This window comes from Ostrinia furnacalis, unplaced genomic scaffold (assembly GCF_004193835.3).
Source record: "Ostrinia furnacalis isolate ACB-3 unplaced genomic scaffold, ASM419383v2 OfSCF1799, whole genome shotgun sequence".
Lineage (NCBI taxonomy): Eukaryota > Metazoa > Arthropoda > Insecta > Lepidoptera > Crambidae > Ostrinia > Ostrinia furnacalis.
In genome coordinates this window covers 134,844-149,657 of record NW_021132038.1, presented here as the reverse complement: position 1 = coordinate 149,657, position 14,814 = coordinate 134,844, and the positions used below count along the sequence as shown (strand labels likewise).

Sequence of the window (14,814 nt, the reverse complement as noted above, 5' to 3'; positions counted from 1 at the left end):
GATCGACTGGGAGAGAATTCTATATGACATTAAGTTCGTCTTTTGTACTTTAATAATCATGAAAACCAAATACCTACTGAAGGTAAGCAAAAAATGTTAGCACCAAGATGACAAAAACAAAACCTGTAGTGACACTGCGCTGCTAACAGATAGCGTTGTACCATTTCAAAAATAATTTTCTAAAAAAGTAAAAGTACCATGCCATATCTGGATATGTTAACGTCACTATAAAGAGAGTACCCAAAGAGACGTTTAAAATTGACACGGATATTATTATAATGGCCCTTTTTTAAACGCATTCTACAATGGCATTGAAGTAGAGCAATGATGACATCAAATTTAATACAAAAGCCGTAACGGCTTTTAAACTATTGAAGCATGTAATTGAATTTCATCCATTACATTTATTACAATGCTCGGTCATTTCATTTCTAATAAATGGTCCATTTAAGTATCCACTGTCTTTGGAAGAGTAGTCATTAATTCAATTTGTGTCAACTATGCTGATTTTCAGACCATCAGAGCTCATAACTTATAGTTCATTAGGTAGTATGATAGACTCAATCAAGGAGTTAACTGTTTCAATATTAGTTATTTTAATTTGCAATCAAAGACCAGCTTTCTCATCTGTACTATACTAGACTAGACAGGAGCAGCACTAGACTAGATACACTTTGCAAGATTCTAGATCGTAGGTATCCATGTTATTCGACTTTATTTTGTAAGTAAAATTGCCAGTTTACATTCCACTTCTGATTCCATATCCCAACTATCCCAACTATATCCCAACTAATACTGTGACTGTCTGTCTGNGACGATGGAACGCGGCTGCCTGCGCGGGCGACTGCACGCCACCACTGCACACGCTGCCAGCACCACTGATAGCAGGGCTCCAGCTACCACCAGGGAGATCAGCACCACTGGAATGATTGGTGGAAATGATTAGCAGGGCGATCTGCACTGGAAATGGTTGATACAAATTATGAAAGATTGTGGGCCTATGCTATAGGATGTATGATTCCAGCAGATTAGAACTCACTCACTCTTTCCATGGATGTCGTAAAAGATGGCTAAGCGATCACATCAGGCCTCCACAAATCATTATAGGCCGATCTTATAGTTTTCATTGCAGGAGCAAGACTCTCTGATTTACCAGAAGAAAGAGCAGGATTTGACCCATCCTCCCTACGCTGGTTAGACGAGTTGGAAAACTTGATGTTAACTCCCTAGATCATTCTTACGATATCAACGGAAAGAGTGAACCTCTACTCTATGCTAAGCCCACCTGAGCATATTCCAATTTGCCGGAACCACACGGCTGTTGTACTTTTATACTACACTAGCGGCTGCCCGCGACTTCGTACGCGTGGATCCCGTTTCACCTCCTTAGGGGTTGAATTTTGCAAAATCCCGTCTTAGTGAGCACCTACGTTCTAAAAGGAACCCCCATGCTAAATTTGAGACTCCTAGCACTTGTAGTTTCTGAGATTTCGTGATGAGTGAGAGAGTCAGTCAGTGACCTTTCGCTTTTATAGATATAGATTTACTCTAAACTATCTGAAACTATCAAGAGCTACTAGCAAAATCTTCACTTACCCTTGAGGTTGATCTGGCACGAGCTGCCGGCATACCACTGGAAGCACTCGCACAGCACGCGGCGGTCGTCGCGCGAGTAGCACGCGCCGTGGTAGTTGCAGCGCTCGCAGCCCACCGGCTCGGCTGGAATATTAATAAGAAATATTTTAAAAACGGTCAAGCACTTTCCATATCCTCACTATCTTCCTCTAACCTCCTACGTAGTCCTCCTTAAAGACGTTTCGCTTTACTTACTTCGTTTTTTCGTTTCCTCATATCCTCTTCCTTCCCCTCTAGTAAGAGGAAAAGAGAGATTTTGCTTACTAATTTCACATCTTAGATAACATTTTGCATTTTCTATCTACCTAGAGCGGTTGAGATTTTTTATACGCCGATGCCGCATTTTACATTTTTAGGAAATATTTACCATCTTTTAAAAGCCATGCCATAGATTAGTATTTTAGGGCTTATATCTGACATTGGACTTGTTGATTGTTGTAAATACGAACTTTGTACAAGTAGTTTATTTATCGCCCGTATTCACATACGATGCTTGCTTAAGTGAACCAGCAAATCGAACGCACAGCGTTAAATAGAGCTCTGTGATTGTTTCGTGTGGCACCCTGTGCTTCCACGCGCACTGTGAGACCTCATAGTAATGTTTGTGAATACGGGCGTATCTCTTTTAGAGAAAAAAGTCTCGTAGTAAAAGTTATTCATAATCAAGTGTAGAAACTTCTTGATTGGCCTCATACTTAAAAATAAAAAGTAACCCTATAAATAAGTCCAATACCTACCAGAACAGATCCGCCCAGGGTACAGAGTGTTGACGCTGAGATCAGCAAAACCTTCGAGACAGCTGCAGGTGTAGGTCCCGCGCAGGTTGAAGCACTGCGCATGCTCCGAACAGTCGTGGAACTGCCCGCTGGTGCACTCGTCGAAGTCTGTGAAAAATAACAATAGAATGGTTACGAATTGCAAAAACTCTTGGTTTTTAGTGACATCTAGATGGTTTACTGAAGTGCTTCAAGTAGACCCTGCCGACAGGGTTTTGAAAGAATGGTTACTAGGAATGATGACGCAGTCACCTTTGGAATGGATCACAGGAGTGAATCCCGGTCGGATCTATTTAGAAAATGCTACTTTCTTTAAATACCTAGTATACACATAATTTTTCTTTTTCATTTTAGGTCTACAGATGCGTGCAGCGGATTTCAAAGGGCTTTCCGAGCGCGGATTCCGCTTCACGCAGCGTTGGGCCTTACAACTCGATAGAGTAAACTACGCACTTCGCTGGAATGTGACTCTCCCTCCCACTCATTGCGTCGATGTGACGTCACGGCTGCCTGGTGCGCAGTTAACTCGATCGGTTTGTTTATTATTTCTTTGTTAAAGTGGTAATAAATAAACATTCGGGTACGGAACTCTATAATTAAAATACGTACCGCTAACATCCAGTCTGTCCACCAGGTCAGAGGCAGCATGGACGTCGGTCCCTCCCAGGCTGTAGTTGTTGTTCCGCAGGTACTTCTCGATGACCTCCTTCAGACGGCTTTCGTGAGCGTTGTCGGAAAGCTGGAAATCAAGGGTTTATTCAAGAATCTCAGCAATTTTTCTACTTGGCCCAAAGATCGACTGGGAGAGAATTCTATATGACATTAAGTTCGTCTTTTGTACTTTAATAATCANTTTGTTTATATTCACAATCGTTTCACAATGTCTATGATGAGGCGACCGCAGAAACGTCACTATTCGTGCAATCCTGTCAATGAAGTACGACATTTTCTGGTGCAGATTTTATCGCCATAAATTATGAAACTTGATAGTCATGGATTTGACTGACAGCTGTCCGTCAAATTCCCGCCCCGCACCCCGCTCTGTACATATTTTGTTCGCGATGTCTGTTCTATACGTAGTAATATTACTTCAATGTTTAAAATTGACATGGATATTATAATGGCCCTTTTCTAAAAGTATCCGACAATGGCATTGAAGTAGAGCAATGATGACATCAAATTTAACACAAAAGCCGTAACTGCTTTTAAACTATTGAAGCATGTAATTGAATTTCATCCATTACATTTTATTACAATGCTCGGTCATTTTATTTCTAAGAAATGGTCCATTTAAGTATCCACTGTCTTTGGAAGAGTAGTCATTAATTCAATTCGTGTCAACTATGCTTTTTTTACCACACATACCTATATTTCGCGCCAATAGAAACTGAAATATTATTATGATAAAATAAATTCCTTCAGGGGTTATATATTTACAATCAAATATTAGATCAGCTGATTGAAATCACTAGATAGGTCCATAGAGAGCTGGAAATCCACTTTCATGTTGTTTGTCTTTAAAGTAATTGTTGTTAAAATTATCAGTTTCTATTATCGTAGACTGTAATTTAAATCTAGACACGTGGTAGCGTGTCAAGCCAAGTCCAAGTAACAAAACTAAGGAGCAGCACCGTGTGTAATATTACACGAACCATTTGGAGCCACTTTTGACCCCCTTCCATTTCCTTTTAAAAGAGCTAAAATTTTAAAACATGTACTGTTTCTACTTAAATACCTACCTGTACATAGAAGTCGTTTATCACGCCTTGATACATCTTCCCATCATCTTCCTTGATCTGCACTGGATGGAACCCTGTGATATGGACCCCATGGTACACATCCCTCAGGTCTGACTGCATGACCATCCTGTTGATGCCCTCATGGGTGGCCATAGCCAGAGCATGGTACTGCTTGCTGGAGTTGTCGGAGAGATTCTCGTGGAATTTCAGACGCTCATTTCCTTGGGAACCAAGCGCCAGTTTCACTGAGTAGGTGTATGTTGCTGAAAAACATCGATAAGGGTTGAGAAAATTGGAATAAAAATAAGTTGAATATAAATCGAGCCTATGATGGGTTTAATTTCTCTATTTATTTATTTATTTTATTTTATTTGGGATAACAAACAATTGCGCAATATTGCAAATACAACTGCTGAACATTAAATAAACTTATACTATTACGCAACCAGCACTATTATCCTCATAGTAATATTACAAACTTATTTTGGTACAAGCTAAACAAGCAAACAAACAGTGTTATTTGTGTGCTTTAACTTAATGCAAAGAATAGAAAAAACAAATACAATTAAGGTACATTCGTTAATACATCAAGGATGCAGACAATACAAATAAATCGATATCAGTAAAATATTTGGACAAATGATAAGCTCAAATTTGAATCTTGTTTTAAAGACATCAATTTGTAAACCAGAATCTAGAAAACTATTATTTTATAAACAAAAAATGTAATTATTACTCAAACAAATCCTAGATTTGTACTCACGTTTACATGGTCTATCCGGGAACATTCTAGCAAAACCTGGTCTGCATACACACTTCATAATTCCATCTATTCTCTGGCAACGCTCATTGCGAGACGCCTTGCAGTCTGGTTGACATTCCTTACCATAAGCTACACCTATAATACGAAAAAAAAACAATATAGATACGTAAGTGTAATATTAAGGTTCTAATAAAGTCATTGATATAGTTACCTGGAGTATCAACAACGTTTTTGGTCTCCAAATAAGGAGTTCCAGCCAAAAAGATATCACCAAATAGAACTTGCGAGACGCCGTTACTGTTAACTTGCTCATTTCTGGTCACTCCATCGTAATCTCCCAGCTCAATTTCAGTATTTACCGGAGGCGCTTGCCCACCATTTTGTGACTTATTCATCACTACAAAGAAGGTGTCGTTGTCCCCTTCACTTTCAGACTCAATCTTCTGAATAATGTTTTCTGTTGTATCCTTGTCTTTAATGATGAGATTGTCATTATCTTCGTAGGACATAGAAATGTCATCCAAAGGTATTTGAGTCTTAGCCGGTGCTTCTTTCACTGATGTAGGAGTAACTTGGACAATGGGAATGTGTTTAGTCACGGTCTCTATAATAGTCGTTGGCTGAACCTGCGTGTGAGTTTCTGTCACAATATCGACTATGGTGGAAGTGTGTGTATTTGTTAGCACTAATGTTTGTGTTATAGCTCCTTCTGATTGACTGACAAGACTCGTTTCAGTATGCGTTACTGTCAAAGTGTGAGTCAAGTTTACGTAATTTATACTTGAAATCGTCTTTGGTGACTCAGATAGCGTCTTAGTCAAAGTAATCACGGCAGTCCTAAACTCGGTCTTAGTCGGTACAGCTTCGTCAGATATTTTCACTTCATTACCAGCGTGGTGAGTTGGTTTAACGTTTACTGGGACATCGTCTAAGCTTGGTGTAACTACACTTGAAATTGGGCGATCACCTAGACTACTGCTGCCAAGCAATGATACACTAGGCAATACAGAGTCTTCCAGCACTGTCGTTGGTTTTATAATATGTTCGTCTATGAATGTTTTAGAGCTTTCTATAATGTGTGTTGGTTCAATATCTACAACTGGTTCAGGGGATGATCGCGAAGGTATCGGTCTTACTATTTTACGTATCGAAGTGTGTCTTGTTGGATATAAGATTTCTGGACGACTGAATGTCCTGGTAGGCGTTATTATTGACGTTGGTTTCGGTAGTCTGAATTTGCTAGTCGAAGTCTTACGGTCCTCATTACGAACTGGGTATGGTTTACGAGTCCTATTTCTATAATTATTAACGATCGGAACAACTTTCATTCGATCGGTGGTTTGATCTTCCTGACTAGACTCATTGGCTACAGAATCGCTAATATTGTCCTCGTTACTTGAAGTAGCCTTTTGTGTAATAGATTCTACGCTTGATTCTTTCGTTGTTGTAAATACTCTATCTTCGGTCACAGGTTTTTCAGAACTTGTAACTTCGACGTGTTCTGATGATGATTCAGTTTCATATGAATATGAATTCTCTGATGATGAAGGTTCGTTTATAACCTCAGGAGCTCTAGATGGTTCGATAACTTCAGGGAACTGAATCGGAGTAGGACCAAAGTTGAAACTAGACGAGAAATCAATTCCAGATGATGTTAGCCAACCAGATGATATCGGCGTTGGGAAAACTAGGTTTGGCACTGAAGCTAGACTAGCTGTAGGTACAGGGATTTCATTTACAGTGTTGACAACTCTGGAAGGTATTTCGCGTGGAGGAGGAAGTAGTTGAGAAGAAGGTTGATCACGAATAATAGATGGTCGATGCATATTTTTCAAAATGTCATAGCTGGGTCGGTACGTAGATACTTCATCTCTGTTGATGGGTTTTCTTAATGGTCTTTGTGTCATTGGTATTCTAGGAGGCATTGTTCGTGGAGGCTTTGTCGGTCTGTATTGTGGAGGTGTTCTGACAGGGATAGGACGGGGAGTAACTGGAGCTCTGGTAGGAGGTCTTATGGCTGGTGGAGTCATAGGCGGCGGTGGACTCATACCCATTATCATCTCATCATTGGTCGATGGCTTAAAGTTATAATCCATCGTTGGTGGAGGAGGAGACAAGTCAATAATTTCACTGGATGACCTATTAAAGTCTGAAGTACTTGTGTATGTCGGTGATAGAGGCCTTTCAGTACCCTTTTCCACTATTAGAGGTTTCTTGTTTTTGATATGAACGGTAGATGTTATTATGTTTGAATTTGTGTCATTTACAGCTGATACATTGTTCGGTCTTGAGAAAATAGGTCTTGGTGGTCGTTTGTATTTTGATTCAGGTGGTGTATGCCTATAAGGTGGAATTCTCTGCGTCGAAGGTGGTCGTTTTGTTGAAGACGCTGCAGTGCTTAATTCTTCACCTAAATTCAATTCAAGATTTTCTTCATACGACATATTCGTAGAGTTTTCCATCAGTTGATTTATCTGCCAGTGAGGCTGTTGCAATTGGTGATCCAATGTTGTAGCACTGTTGATTGTAAACGGCCGTGGTTTTTGACTTTGATAGTGAGGATTTTCGTAAATTGGTTTAATAGTATTTGATTGGTAGGGTTTCGATTTATTAAATGTTCCAAAAGGTTTTTCAGTTTGCGTGCCAGGGTTAAACTGTACGAATCCGACATTTTTGTTTGAGTTATCTTTTTGGGAATTAAGTACTTCATCTTGAAGGAGTGTGATTTCTGTAGATGATTTTGCATTATTTTCTATTTCACTAGAAGAGCTAACGACAGGTATCTTCATTGATTCCAAACTAACTTCACCGTCAGCTTCGCTATGTGATTCAGCCTCTTCCTCGCCATCGTATATTTCTTCTGAGTTTTCATAGACTGGCTTTGGTCTTTCAGTTGAAACTCTAACAGTCTTAGTTGTAGTTGTTTCGTCACTGTTATCTCTTACTGGTATGTCATAAGCCGGTTGTCTTACAGAATCAAAGTTTGATATGTAAGTTGGGTTATAATTATTATTACTGAACGGTTTTGTTGTTCTAGAAGGAATATCGACATACTGTGGTCTTTCAGTTAAAGGTTTTGAGAATGGTTTCCCAAGATTAAAGCTTACCAGAGCTGGTGCACCATTTTGTGGCCAAAATTCTGAAGGAGGTTTACCAACACTGGAAATTTTCTGCCCAAAGTCGGGAATACTATCTTTATTGTAATCTTGTGATACTGGTATAACTTTTCGTGTTGTTGCTTCGACTTTGATATTGTTAATGTTACTTAAAGTATTTTCATTTATTAGACCACTAGAATACCAACCGTGGGAATTAGTAGGTATATTTGGAATTAATTTGGCTGGCCTTTGTTGACTACTTATTTTTATATCATCTATGTACTCCGTCACAGGTTTAACATCCTCATTTACACTATTTGGTGTTGTGTATTCATTTACCATTGGGAAATTAGCGTGACTGTTCAACGAAGGTGGTATTGACTGGTTTTCAATCTTCTTAGGAGGATTTCTTGGTGGCGCTGGCTTATGCACATTAATATTCTGTACAGTTGAGTAATATTTTGAGTCAGTATCATGAGTTGTACTTTTATTCCATCTATTGTCCCCAACTGTGACTTCAACATGAGAATGAGGACGTTCATTGTAAATGACTGCGGGGCTTGGGTTTTCATGTAGATCGTAACTTTCAAAAGGTGAAGGACCGTCTTCCACCCTAATGGCGAAGTTTGTGCCAATAGGGATATCGGTATTCATTTGGCCAACGTTTGTTGAAACACCAACTGGAACAGGTACACTTGAGCCTATTACTTGGCCACTATCGCCTACATTGCTGGCGACGTTTGTGGCAGTATTTAAAGTGACGGTGTATGTATTATCTTTATCGTGTATTTCATTGGTTAGTATTGACTTATTTGCGACGTTTGGTGATGGGTATACTGAGAATGAATTATGACTAGGATTCGGGTTTTTATTTACTTGCACATTCTTTGATGAATCATAAGAATTTCCAGAATAGTGAGAGCCTTGTGCTGGCGGAATATGGATAGTGTATGTCGGAGAGGGTTTATTATTAGGAGACTGTGAAGCGAAATAGATCTCAGATGTGACTTTCGGAGGCAACTGTTCATGTTTGGGCGTTACAGGCACAGGGTGTTGAATGTTCAAGAATACTTTCATATCTTGCACCGGTTTTGTGTGGACAACCGGCCTTTGCAGATGAGGTTTATTTTTCTCGTACATAGATTCAGAATTGAAATGCATCTTTGGAGGTGGAGGCGGTGGCACAGCTAAGTAGTTCTCGTATTCTTTGTCGATAACATCTTTACCATTCTTTGGTTTATCGCCACCCCTAACATGGTTGTATTTCTCAAAGTTTCCGTCATTATGACGATAGATATCTGGATTATACGCGGTTATTTGAGGACCGACTTGCACGTGTGTTTCTTGGTTACTAGTAGGCGGTGGAATTTTAAATTCATAAGGGCGTTTTGTTTCTTTCCATTTTATTTTCAAATCATTTCTGGGTGGCTGATCTTTGTACTGCGGTGACGAAGGCTTGTAGGAATTCATAGGTGATTGAATTTCAGGCGTTGGCAAAAACTGTTTGTTATTACTTGGAGCCACATTATGCACGTTTGTCATCTGTGGTGCGTCTATACTGAAGCTGCCGAAGTATCCAGGCTCTGGATAAGGTAATGGATCATCTACATAATCTCCAGTCTTATGTGGTTCCGATGAGCCAGCAAATACTAAGGCCGTGGAACTTCCATGAGGTATCAAAACGTTGGCAACTCGTGAAGGCTGAATGTCAACTAAGAACGGCTTACTTGAATCAGTATTACTATTAATGCCGTAATCGCCATCAGTTCTTACTCTCGTGTTAATGATTTCAGACGAACTTGGGTTATTATCTGGAATCTCTTCATCTTCATTCAAAGTTGAAAAATCAACGTGATGTTTTATTGAAGAAGGTGTAGGATTTCCTAGAGAAGGAATGTAATCTAGGAAAGCTGGCCGACCATGATTACCTAAAATTGTGTTTGTATTTTTTATGTGTTCTGTTTTCATCAAAACGTCATTTTGCGGTACATTTGTTGAAGGATTCCGGTGAGGTGCATGATTGGGTGACAAGAGATTTTGATGAACATGTGGAGGTTGAGTCGGTCTCGGCATTCTATTTGGTTTGGATTTTACCTTCGGTAACTGCGGTGGCCTTAGATCAAACGAGTCGTCGACTTTAGTGGCTAATAAAGACTGCTCGTTGTATGGAGCTTTGTCTCTGATCAAGTACTCCTCATTGCCAGCAACAAAACTGTCGATAGGTGGGCTCACCGGGTTTTGCAACTTGATTCCACTCGCGGCCAAGGTTAATGGCCCGCCCACGGCTGGCTTTCCGACTATGACATCTGAGTTGGCGGTAATTATTTCACCAGGACTGATAGGTATGCCGCCGTTGACAAGTGGACTTTCGTGAACTATTTTAGGTGGGACTATGTGGGCTTTAGGTTGCTTGTGTTCAGCCGCCCACGCCAGATTCTGATGCAAAGTAGCATTTGTGAAGATCATCTGCGACTCAGACGTTTCTAGTTCATCAACAGGAATGTAAATGGGAAAGTTATTAGGTTTCATCTCAACGTCAGTGTCGACTCGTTTGTTAACATTGTACGCGGTTAATTTTACAGCTGGTTTTACAGTGGTTGTTGTGGTAGAGGTTGTTTTGTTAGTTTCTTGTCGCTTTATGAAACCACCAGTCATTTTTTCGATAACAGGCGCTAACTGTGACAGGCTTTTGATTCCTAAGCTCCCAAGTTTCAGAAGATCTGCCACAACGAATTTGTTTTTATTGGGTTTTTGTGGTTTTTCAGGCTTAGTTTTCTCTGGGTTTTTGTTATTAGACACTTTATTCTTCGGAGGAGTTGGTGCCTGCTCATTTGTTAATAGCTCGCTTTCTTCAACGGAGCTCGTATCTTTCTCATCGGAATAGTCATTAATAACTTCAGTGTATTTCTCTACAATTTTATCAGTAGGCGCTTGCTGATTGCTTTCGTATTCGTAAGGACCGTATTTGGTTTTCTTGTCCAAAGTTTCTTTATGAGTGGGTCTTAGATCGAACTTTGTTGATCCGTACTTCGAAGTCTTGAGTCCGTATTTTGAGGGTGCTGAAGCATCGATCTGAGTGTATTTAGTTTTGAGTCCTTCAGTTTTGGTATGACTGCACGAGCATGAGGTAGTCGTGCAAGGAGCATGACCAACCTCTGAGGGTTGTATCAAATCGAAGTTGTCAAGGTCCTCATTATCTATCCTTTTATCGATTTTAGGGAAGTTATTTATGAACATACTGCTGGGGACCGACGAATGGATTGTTTTCACCTCCATGTATTTGGTCTGAAATGTAATAAACAAGGTTTTAGATAAAGCAATAGATTACTTGGTAAATTAATTAATTAGGATAAAAGGGCCATTTTGGAATAAAATGGTAATAAGACTTAAATTAGTAGGAGACATTTTAATATTAGCAGGTCTTTTTGGGTAATTATTGGGCAAGGGTAATCACCAAGCCTTTTAGTGGTATTATCTGGGGCTCACAACCAGCTAGGGTCATCACTTCGGATTATCCACCAGGGTAGTTCTTTTAGGGTCCCAAATCTTACTTTTGTTGGCTTAAGCTCAGCTAAAATGTCTGATGCGTACAAATTCGTCAGAGATTCTGTGGTTACAACAGACACTATCGTTTCGAATGTAGATATAGCACTTCTTTTGTTCTGGACCACGGTGGTCAGATACGTGTATGTGGTCATGCAAGTCTTGATGATATAGTTATGCTGCATAAGCTGGTGCAGTGGGAAGAGTGCGCTTATTTGTTGTCGGTTGACAACTGTCGCTACAGCAGACGATAGCAATGTCTGTTTGGGTGGTGATGATGAACTGACGTGGTGATACGATGGTGAAGGAAGGTGCATGAGCTTAAGTTTTCGCTGAGGACATAAAATTTAATTTAATGATGATGCGACTATTTTAAATGATCGTCGATTGTTTCATACTGCTAAAATACAATACATGTTATTAACAACCAAACACTTAGGCACAAAAAGGCTATTAATATTAACAACATCAAAGTTCTTCAGACATCTTAAGTAGCTAAGATAATAAGTATCTAGTCTGAAAATAATCGATTGTTAATCGATTTTTTTGATGATCATCTACTATTTACAAAATAAATAGTACTGAAACACATCTGTCTTTAAGACATTAAAGATCATTAATGCATATTAAAATTTTCATTATTATAGACAAAACTTTATTTAATTTTGTACAGCAAGATAAAGGGAGAGATAGAACGATGTTCACGCCCGTATTCACAAACGTTACTATGAGGTCTCACAGTGCGCGTGGACGCACAGGGTGACACACGAACCAATCACAGAGCTTTATTCAACGCTGTGCGTTCGATTTTCTGCTTCACTTAAGCAAGCATCGTTTGTGAATACGGGCGTAAATATTGATAACTCCTTAAAGAATTTATAGTAAAATATAATTTTATGTTACCTGGTCCAGTTTCCCGTCAGGGTTTTTATCCTTAACCAGCACTTCCACTCCATTGGACATGACCTTCGTTGCCAAGTTCTTGAGTCTCCGCTCATCTTCTTCAGAACTTGGCTTCTCATCTACCGGCATGTCCCTCCCTGGTCTCCATGGGGTGTTATCATAGACTATAGCGTTTGTGTTGAAGGCTGAAAGAGTTTAGTTCTTATTTAGATTGGGGTAAAAGTTAAAGTTACGTGAACTCTTACAATGTTTGAGTATTATTTATTTACATTATTATTTTATTACTATTAATGTTATATTATTTTAATTTACTTGTTTTTTGCGTAAAGATAACTTTGTTGTAAGAGCTCACTGCTATTCTTAATCATAACTTAGCGTTTATTGAAACTAAGTTGAAAATTAATTTATTTTTCAGTTGGCAAAGGTAAAAAAATATTAATATTTTTTATGTAGAATAATATTTACAGGTAATTGTAATACTTAGATGAAATAATGTGAATTATAGTTGCAAGTTGCAATTATTTATTCACAAGACTTATTGTATGGTTGCAGCCAAAGGACAGCCGTGTGGTAGTCTTTATGGATAATTTATCTTTAAAATTATTGAAATGAAATAAATTTTCAGAATGATTATAATTTTGAAAAATTTGGAATTAACGAACATAAGAAAGTAACACCCGTATTTACTAACTTACTTAATTTGATGCTAGCTTAAGTGGAGCAGCAAATTGATCGCAAAGCGTTGAATAATAGAGCTCTGTGATAGGTCCGTGTGTTACCCTGTGCGTCCACGCGCACTGTGAGACCTCATAGTAATGTTTGTAAATACGGGCGTATGACCAGTCATATGGCTGCAATGTAACCTTATTAGACACAGTTTGTGCAACAAACATACGCAATGCAAATAGAGTGCTAATTGTTAGTTACTAATTTCTAATTACAGCTACTAGACACAAGATAGTCTTTTAAACTCAAGGTCAGACATTATTAAATACTTTACTATTATTACTTAATTGTTTGTATGCTAATTTTGAAAAGGCATTCACCTTTTAATTTAAAACAGTAAAACACTACAAACAAAAATCAAGATTTTTTTATTTATTTTAGTTTGAATAATATGTAGCCAGTGTGAGATAATTAACCGACTTAAAAAAAGGAGACCTCCTCCTTTTTTGATTAAAAAAAACCTTTAAAAACTACATTTGCAAAAAAGTTCAAAGAATCTAAACTTGAATCGGCATTAAATAAATTAAGTTACCTATCATGTATCTATTAATTTATTTTAAGTGTTATACTTATTTACAATTTGCTATTAGTACTAATAATACTTACTACATTACCTAGAAATTACGTCTTAGCTACGAACCAGTATCACCCATTCAGATGTTCTTGATTTAATGTCGAATTATTAAAAATACTAACTAGTTTTTGACAGTTTTTTTTACCTAAATATAGCACATTTGTTGCTCGATGCGAATTTCTTTTTTACTGGACAAGTTGCTGAAAGTACAGTCAACCGCAAAAAATATGATCAAAATAAGAGTTCGGACTGTGTACACGGCACCGCTACGGCACCGCAACATCCATGTAGCATCTCTCTAAGGTGTTTTTTTACAATCACTTTAACGCCATAGAGTTCTAAAGAACATCGTTCATGTGCCTTTTTCCTGTGGTGCGGATTTCAGCACACGTGCGGATAGGTGGAATTGTGTAAAGCAATCGTAATCATTTGACAGTTCATAACGTACGATTATTCTGTCAAACGCTTTGTTTAACTGACTTTATCGTACGTTAAGAACTGTCAAATGATTACGATTGTTTTACACAATTCCACCTCTGGTCCGCATGGGGGCTGCCCGCATTTAATTATTTCACACGTTTTTTTTCCTATTATGCGGGCTATACGCACGCGGAAATCCGCAACGCAGCAAGAAGACACTTTAGTTTATTGAATTTTCAATTTAGATCATCCACTTTTGCTAATCTTATAGGTATTTTTATAGTGTAAGCAACAATAACTCAAGAACATCCGTCTACCTACAATAACATATAACAGAACAAGACTCACCTCGGAGGTGTTTGGATGCGCAGGAGTGGATTGGAACCATCCGGGGGCTCGGAGCTTCGAGTGCCTTGTCCGAGTCAGTCAAGTCACTCGTCACAGTCGCAAGTCATGACTTTACAGTCGATGTTGTTATAACGTAAAGTCTAAACACACAGCTAAGTGTTTCTTTTACACACCTTGACACCTTTTACTTATGATTTTTATGCTGAGTTGCACCACGTAACTTAAACTATAACCGGTGATTTTTGTATGGAACTTGACAGATTTTTGACGTCTGTTACAGTCAAAGTAG

The 14,814-nt window shown here is 38.7% G+C and overlaps 1 protein-coding gene across 1 annotated transcript in view; it reads right to left on the bottom strand.

The window, feature by feature from the left end:
* LOC114353722 (uncharacterized threonine-rich GPI-anchored glycoprotein PJ4664.02) overlaps positions 1-14,814 on the bottom strand; it is a 41,651-nt gene that overhangs the window by 4,023 nt on the left and 22,814 nt on the right. Inside the window, exons 4-13 of the mRNA XM_028305799.1 lie at positions 14,526-14,629; positions 12,458-12,642; positions 11,563-11,886; positions 5,125-11,296; positions 4,914-5,048; positions 4,151-4,413; positions 3,021-3,150; positions 2,373-2,519; positions 1,597-1,719; positions 833-920 (exon numbers count right to left, since the gene is read on the bottom strand). Of these exons, the coding sequence (XP_028161600.1) occupies positions 833-920; positions 1,597-1,719; positions 2,373-2,519; positions 3,021-3,150; positions 4,151-4,413; positions 4,914-5,048; positions 5,125-11,296; positions 11,563-11,886; positions 12,458-12,642; positions 14,526-14,629 (7,671 nt within the window). The remainder of the gene's footprint in view (positions 1-832; positions 921-1,596; positions 1,720-2,372; positions 2,520-3,020; positions 3,151-4,150; positions 4,414-4,913; positions 5,049-5,124; positions 11,297-11,562; positions 11,887-12,457; positions 12,643-14,525; positions 14,630-14,814) is intronic.